Source organism: Lottia gigantea (assembly GCF_000327385.1).
Source record: "Lottia gigantea unplaced genomic scaffold LOTGIsca_100, whole genome shotgun sequence".
Lineage (NCBI taxonomy): Eukaryota > Metazoa > Mollusca > Gastropoda > Lottiidae > Lottia > Lottia gigantea.
Window position 1 is genome coordinate 583829 of NW_008706748.1, and position 9066 is coordinate 592894.

At 35.0% G+C, this 9066-nt stretch overlaps 1 protein-coding gene across 1 annotated transcript; it reads left to right on the forward strand.

The window, feature by feature from the left end:
* Positions 1-9066, forward strand: LOTGIDRAFT_94282 (hypothetical protein; the record flags this gene model as incomplete). The annotated part of the gene is made up of 3 exons (XM_009046359.1): positions 1-76; positions 7465-7704; positions 8849-9066. Coding segments are annotated over 3 exons (534 nt in total), but the record flags the coding sequence as incomplete, so codon positions are not given.

Genomic DNA, 9066 nt, shown 5'->3' on the forward strand with positions numbered 1-9066 from the left:
TTGCCGAAGACAGCTTTAGCTAGTTTTCCTGGGTCGGGCAATACATGGTTACGTCACTTGATACAGCAAGTTACTGGTAAGTTTATACATCCATTCTTTTTACAAAATATTAAAAAAATTAAATTTCCAAATGCCATGAAGTGTACTGTTGAAGACCCTTTAACTTGTACAGTACTTGAATAACATGGTGTCTTCATTTTCCCTAGATTTGTACGCGATTTTTCACGTGAGAATGCACGAGCTGCACTATCCTGTAAAGCAAATCATGAAATCATGCTAAAACTTCAGAAAAACTGATTGATTCTGTTGATTTTGGCATAGACCTAAACTATCGCAGTGGCAGCTCAAAGCAACCGCCCCCCTCCCACCTTAGATAAGATAAGATTTATTGTATATATACGCCCTTTGTGGGCAGAATACAGATATAGAACAGTACAATGATTTCCAATAAACAATAAAATGAAACACAGGTACATGTATATGAAAAGTAACAAAATGAAGTATAAAAGTTAAAAAATAAAATATTATAAATAGAAGCATTGAAATATAATCATTATAAGGTGAAAAATAAATATCACTTTGAGGAGTTTATGTATTACACAAACCATGCGATGACATTTGTTATATAAAAATAGTATACATAAAATGAAGAAATGGAAATAAATATTTTCAAATAGATATATTTAGTAATGTAATATCAATTTTTACGTTTTTCAAAACACTATGTACATAATAAGCAACCGACTACGCAATCTGTTCAGGGGGATCTAAAAGGAGATGAAGAGATTTTATATTTTAAGAGAAAGACTGGTAAGTTTGGAATATTGGATCAATGATTTCTTGTCTTTCGCTGTCGTAAAAAGAGCAATATAATAGAAAATGTTCTTCATCTTCAATACTGGACGTGGTGCAAAATTGACAAATATTTTCTATCAGGGGTGTTTTATTATACCTGCTTCGCTCTATGGCTAGGTTACATGTGCACTGAGGCGCAGAGTAGTTAATTGGTCCCCAATTTGTGGCTGCTGTTGTTATCTACTTATCTTGTTTAAAAAGGGTTATAAATTTGTTTTCCATTGTAGATTTGATTTTATGTTTGGAAATATTATATGATTGAAAATTAAAATAATTATTTATATCCTGAATTCACCGCTAAAAAGATAATTTTTGTTTGCTGGTTTTATGTTTCAAAAGATGACAGTCGATGTTGTATGCATCCAGGAGTCGTTTATTAGTGAGACCAAATATAAAAACGTTTGTGATACGACAGGTTACGCTGGAATACATCAATCGACAAAGGGAAAACTCCAATTTCAGCCAAACATCCGATATTAGACGTTTTTTTTTTTTGTAAATTGAGAATTGATTTACAAATATCTGTTGTCAATTTATTAATTGGAAGTTTGTTCACTTTATCAAGAGATATATTCCTTTCAGCAAGTATATGCGAACCCCAGACCTCTACCCCATACAGAGCTATCGGTTTCACCACACAGTTGTATAGTTTCAAGAGAATGTCCGTGGGGAGAAATCCGAAATGGCATAATTTCTGTCGTATCGCAAACCACGCTCTACGAGCTTTCGTTATTTGCTCGTGATAAGCTGCCTTAAAACTCTAATTGATTTGGATTGTGATACCCAAATAAACTTAAGAGTCAACAGTTAAAATAGCATGTTCGTTAAATAAATAGCCTGTTCGTTAAATAAATAAATGTTCGTTAAATAAAAAAAGTAGGCTTTTGGTTCATATTTTTGCTTTTCCTTGTGTTAGTAAAGATTAATATTTTGTTTTTTCAATATCTACCTGGAGTTGCCAATCGGAAGAGAAACGAGAAAGGTTGTCTGAGATTGTAAAGTTTGTTTAGATGATGTCAATAGCACAAGGTCATCAGCAAACAAAAGATGTGTTAATGATTGAGCATCAAATAAAGGTGCCCCTGATGGTTTATGGTTTGTAAGTCATTAATATAAATATTAAACAACACCGGGCTTAGATTGCATCCCTGTTTGAGGCCCTGTGCAGAAGTAATTCTACTTGATATACCACCATTGGTTTTAACGTGGTAACTTGTCTTATGGTACATTGATTTTTTTTATATCAAAACAATGGCCATCTATATTGTGATTCAAGAGTTTATAAAATAATCCATCTCGCCAAACGGTGTCACCTTATTTCCCTTCAAAGATCAAAATAATAAAATATACACCAGGGGCCTTATTCTCCCACACTAATATAAAATCCGGATTTTAAAAAATACAGTAATTTGATTGAATGATTAAACTGAATTTAAAATCAAGTGTCTGGAACACTTAAATCATTTTAAGTTAAGTTTTCGAGAGAGAATAAGGCCCCTAAGCTTTGTTTGTATGAGTCATCTCAAATTACGATTTTAAATGTTTACCTGATATGACAATATTAAGGTGTAACAAATACACAAATAAAACTTACTAATTTTCTTTTTCTTCTTCTTTGTAAGAATTAATGATGGCGTTTACATGTTTTCTAACAGAAGAAAAAGGATGTTAGCAATTTCGTTATCACACGTCCAAATCAACAAGCTTGTCGAGTCTGTGGAGATTAATACAAACATGAATACTGTAGGTAGCAATTATATGAAACTGTTGGGAAATGTTATTTACGGTAAAACTGTGCAGATAGATATAAATACATAATTTCATTTATAGTCTGAAGAAACTCTTGAAGCAAATTTTGATTCAAAATTAATAAGCTATATAACAAGTAAATGATTATCAATACATAGTGGAAAAATAAAAATTACAACCCGAAATTATTGAACCAACAAAAACAACGAGATTAACTCATTCATCTTAGCACATAGCAAACGGATAATGAATAATTTTATTCGTGTTATTGATGGATTTGTCAAAGCCGAAATATACCATACTGATACTGATAGCTTATACATATCAGACAAAAATTTGAATAAATTGGAAAAAGCTGGTTTAACTTCTGAAACGGAATATGGAAAGGGTAAGAATGATTATTGAGATGGAGGTATAATATTTGGTTTATATTTGGCTCCAAAGGTAAAAATATAATATTGTTCTAACTTCTAACGGAGAATTAGTGGAAAAGAAAGCTTGTAAAGGATATATACAAAACCTAAGTTGACTGTGGACGATTACTCCAATTGTTTCTCCGTCACACGTCAGTACGTCAGTCAACACGTCAAACACGTCGATGCTACCTTATAAAATCAAGAATCATATTATTTTTAATCACAAAACGAAATAAAAACGATATTTTGAAAATGGACACGTCAACGACGAAAAACGAAAGATCATTTAGAAAATTCTGTTATGAAAATAAACACGTCGGTAAACACGTCAAAACAGTAGGAATTGCCAATATTGTTCGTTCTTACAGAGTTTTTGTAAAAAACGCATGAACAATAGGAACTTTCTCAAAGGGCTGCTTTTTTTCGAAAACTCAAGATCTGTGTGGCATCAGGTATTCTAGAAAGGTTAAGTGTGCGTCAATACGTTTGGGCCGAAATTTCATCACACGGTCGGTCGGAACATCAAAACTTCAGTCAGTAAACAAGTCAAAGAAGCAAATTTCTTAAAATTTCGTTTTTTGATGTAGTAGTTTTTATAAACATAAGTTATAAGTTTGTAAGGTAGCATCGACGTATTGACGTGTCTGGCGTGTTTACTGACGTGTTTGACGTATATACTGACGGGTCTGACGTGTTTACTGACGTACTGACGTGTGACGGAGACCTTACTCGATTGTATTAAATTAGCGAGTGGAGAAGATATAGAAAACGAATTTGATATCTTGGAAAAGAAGTTTTAAAGATGATATTGTCATTCCAAAAGATAAACAAAAGAAATTTACTTTCAATGGAAAAACATACCTTCAAACTCGGTGGGTGTAAATTCCGAATTCCCTATCTGTCCGAACTACCCGAATTGGGTCAGAAAAGGCAAAAAAATTGAAACTAAATTTGCGCCAAAGGTCGTGCACAAATTCGGGAATGAAAACATTTTACATCAAAAAACGAATATTTTTAAAAGCTTTCATTTGGACAAATCACAATTTCTTTCTTTATTTTTCGTGTACACCGTGCTAGTTGATGATAATGCCGTCTATGATATTTTTGATTTTTCATAAATATAATCGCTATTATTCAATGGACACTTTTTGTTTCTGTGATCGAAGGCGTCTTCCCATTATCTCCCTTGAATAGCAACCATGACATGTCAAGGTGACAACACATTGGGAGATTTAAATCTAAACAGCTACACAAAGTTTGAACTCTTGGTTCTTGCTGTTTCTCACAACCAGGCAACATCTTCCCCACCCTTGTCTCCTTACCATTCAGAAAATGTGGTCGATAAGGGGGCTGCGGGAGAAGATTGGAAACACACCTCTACAGCTACGTGGCATTTAGTGAATACCTGCAATTTTAGTGTCGATTTTTTTGTCTTTTCTGACCCAATTCGGAGAGTTCGGGAATTCGGAATTTCAGGAGCAGCTATGGGCAAACGATTTCCCCTAAACTATGCGAATATCCTTATGACTGAGTGGGAATGCGAAATGGGCCAAATTTCCCCTTTTAAAAGGCCATGTGCGCCATTTTTTGACCAATCATACTTTATTCTCAAACGAGAATTTTTTTAGATAATCCCAAACAGTAATAGATGTGTATCCAGAATTATCCGCGTTAGAATGTTAAAATGACTACTCGTGTTATACAGAAAAGACATATATAAACAGATATATTGAAATGGAACGCTAAATTACTAGTTTGATGTAATTTGTAAGAATTATGCGGTTTTCGTACATTTCTAGTGTTTCCGAAGGCTATTTACATATATTCAAGAACCAAATCAACCCCTGAAAATGACGCTAGACCCCTTTAAACTCCCTTTTTATGGAAGATTCCTCGAAGATATTTTTCTTATTTGGATCGATTCGCTAGAAAACTTTTGGCAATATTTTGAGATATTAAACAAACACCATCCTTTACTAAAATTTACAGCAAACATAAGCGACAACAGTATGTATTTCTTTGACACTACGGTGTTCAAAGGAAAAGATTTTGAAGAAACGTCTAAAGCGGATATTTGAGTATTCTTCAAAAAAACTGATACGCACCAACTTTTATTCAAAGGCTCGTTCAATCCGCAGCATACATTTTTTACGATTATCAACTCAAAAATTCTAAGGTTCCAAAGGCTTTGTACTCAACAGACCGACTTTGATTCTGCGTGCAGCCTAGTATTTAGTAAATTACGAGAGTGGGGTTATTCCAAAAGATTTTTACGTAAAATTAAAAACTTCGGTAGAAGCAAGATTCCCCTCCTTTACCAACTGGATTTGGCTCAAAACCTTGTGGTGGTTCTGCGTATCGGTTCTGCGTACATGTACCTATTTCTCTCCCTTTTTTTAAAACAATAAAACCTGAAAAAACCTTTCTCAAATCTGACCAACTTTCATGTGTTGACCAAAATCTTATTAACCTGATTGTAAAAAAAAAAAATACAAGTACATTGGAGAAACTATGAACGCGTTGCGAACTCATTTGGCCATCGTTACTATATAGTGCATGGCAAAAATAGACCAATTTCCAATCACTTTAACCCGACCATTCCATCGAAGACTTGTTGATTATGCCAATTGAAAAGATGCAACCTATGCCGAATATAAAGAAGACTACAGCGCGTTACAGAGAGTTATTAGATGGACCAACTTCAAATTGTATATCCTAATGACCTAAATATCCAACAGATCACACCTTTAGTTACAACCTACAACAATACTCCTTCCAACACCTCACATTAAACGCCATTATAAGCGTCTTCAAGACCATAATATCCCCATGTTTACTATAATGATATATATCTATTTATTAGTAATGTTAGATTCCTAGAAAATAACATACTGTGTTCGAGACTTGTTTAATGATATAATAAAAGAAATATCAACATAACAATATGATGATATAGAAGTATATATCCTCAGATGGTTCCATTGTTTGCTCTACCACGTTGAATTTAACATATTTTACATATGTGGTGTTTGCATTCGTCATAAAATTAATACTCCATGAGTTTGTATTGTTTTTATACTTATAGATTTTCATGAAAGCTGTATTCTCCCTTTTGAAAGAGTATATATTAAAGCAGTCTAAAATGAGACCTGACTTCCATTCGTATTTTATTAGTCTCGTTTCGAATGTTTTGTTAGCTATTAGCTTTGTACGTAACCACTACAGTAAGATCTTGACTTTTCATTTGTTAACCTTTGCTTGACCTCTGTTTTAACAAATCACGTGGCTGCCCTTTCCAGCGCCGGGATAATTTGACGTGAACAATAGGTTCATTCCGATATGTATTAGACTAGCAGACTTGATAAGTTAGTCTAATATGCCTCGGAGGTCAAGTAGTGGTTAACAGAATGAAAGGTCAAGAAGGACAGTGTTAGAGCGTAGGCCTACTGTAGTGGTTACGTACAAAGTTAATTAAACATTCGAAACGAAACTAATAAAATACGAAGGGAAGTTAGGTCTAATTAGACTGATAATGAAGCTGTGTTCGCCCCCTCCTGAAACAGTATATATAATATATAGTAGTGAAAGTATTTAGAGATTTACGGTAGTGTGGAGAGAAGTTTACTATTACTACTGCCCTTGATCCTTGAAACACGTTCAATTTTTGTATTATGAGTTATTAACCTTGTTCTTGAAAACGCATTCAATATTTAGCCCATCAACACTTCAAGGTTCGATTCTTGTAGGATTTTGACCAAACTTGGTAATATTGTTCAGTATTGCCCCAAAAAGTTCAAAGGAAGTGTATGACCGAAGATTGAGTATTTCATACTGGTGATTGTTACTGTAATTTTTATTTAAAATCAAAGCTGTAAGTGGGCGCATATTAACTTGCCTGACCGTAAGTTAAGACCAATTTTCTGTGTAAATCGAAAGTGAAGCAAACAATTTGACTGTACCATGTTTTTTTTACTTTCTTGACATTTGACCAAAATGGGTCAAAAATTGCAAAATTCTGCTGAAAAATGTGTGCTACAAATTTTCGAAATCTTGAAATTCTAAAACTGTTATCACATCAGATACATGTAGATTCCAAAAATGAAACCCGAAGAAAATGACCCAAAACTGCGACTTTTAGAGCCGATCTTTCTACTTTTTGCACATGTTGAACTGTGGCACTTCCGGTTTTTGCAAAAATGTTCCAATATATATTTAAGGAACTCTAGGAAAATTGAATAGTTGCTGCAACTACTGCAGTCTAAGCACAGTAAGGTTTTGAAAAAGAAAACAAAAAAAACATTGACATTTTGATAACAAACTGCGACTTCGATTTTTCTGAATTTTTGACAACTTGATATGGCACAGTTCTAACATCTGAATTTATGAAATTAACACAGACTTGTCAGTTCTGTTCCAACTTTGGTCAGAATTTACTATCTTTCAGGAATAGCTACAGGCAGCATTTACAACGATTCTTTCATTCGCAATCATGGCTTCATGGGAGAGGGCTATCGTGATGACACAGTAATCGTGATCAAAACTCATAAACTGGGGTTGAAAGAAAGAAAGAAATATCAGAAAGCTGTTGTTTTGATCAGAGATCCATTAGATGCTATAAAAGCAGAGTTTAACCGACAATACAGAGGGCATCTAGGTTACGCTCCATATTCCGTCTATAGAAAAAGTAAGTAGCTGTCATAAAATAATCTTAAAATGAAATGAATGGAGTTTTACGTCCTACTTTTCTGCACCATGTGAGCTAATGAAGACGCCATGTAGGGTGCAGTGAAGGAAATTTGGACAGGACAGCGACATTAGCCTGTTATTCGATTTCCAACTGTCGAGGGATCTTTAACGTGCACTGCCTGTAACACACGGGTCCTCGGTTTCTTGGCCCATTCGAATAACTAGATGCTTTTTCCATGTCAGTCCCTCCCCTGCATCACTGATAGGGGGGGAGCCGGGTTGTAATCTTATTTCGAGACAATATAGGTTGGTACTGTGGTTATGCGACAAAAAAAAAACACATGTGTGGGCTTGGTTATCTTATGAAGGGATCATAGGTATGGGAAATGTAAACCCCTTTAAAACCTCAATGGCTTTCCGGAATCTTTTACCAAAACCATCATTGATCAGACCCGACAGAACGACATCAACCCCACCGAAGCATAACCCCCATCACCGATCCGAATCTCAATCCCATTTATTGGCAAATTATCCTAACAAATTCAAAGACTACTCAAGCAAACCGTATTCTCATGCAGGTGCACAATTCGAGAGATTCTTAAGGCTAACGACAAGCTACAACCGCCTATACCCCCAGCTCCCAAAGGTTGCGTATACAAGATAACCTGCTCGTGTGAGGAGGAATATATCGGTGAAACCAAGCGCCCCCTCAATCTCAGAATCCAAGAACATCTATCCCTAGCCCCAACTCAAACCTCTGCAGTATCAGAACACCTAAAGAATATCCGACGGCAAAAGATCAAAATAGAAGACATCAAAGCGCTCACTCAACATAAATAAGAAAACCAGATAAATAACTGAAGCCTCTGAGATAAGAAGACATCAACCCAAGCTAAATAGAGACCAAGAGGTCTACATTTCCAATGCCTATGATCCTCCGATCAAATAACCAAGCCCACACATGTGTTTTTTTCACATAACAACCCCCCCCCTCCCCCCATCCGATTTTCTTTTTTTTATGCATAGTTCACCTAATTTTATCCCCCATCATGGATTCCCATTCATAAAATCCATAATGGTGTCCAGTTATTTAGACTCTCAGATAATTGTTCCAATAATCATCAAATGTTTATCTCTTCCAGATTGGCCAGCGTTAACTGGCAAAAAAACCATGAAATGGTATAAGTTTTACTTGGATTGGTTGGAATTCAAAGGGCCATTGCACGTGATTCAGTATGAAAAACTACGAAATGACACTGCTCACGAAATGCAGAAATTGCTAAGGTTCTTAGCCGTACCGTATACGCAATCGGATATGTCTTGCATGTTGAGAAACAGAGAGGGGGATTTTAAGAGAAAA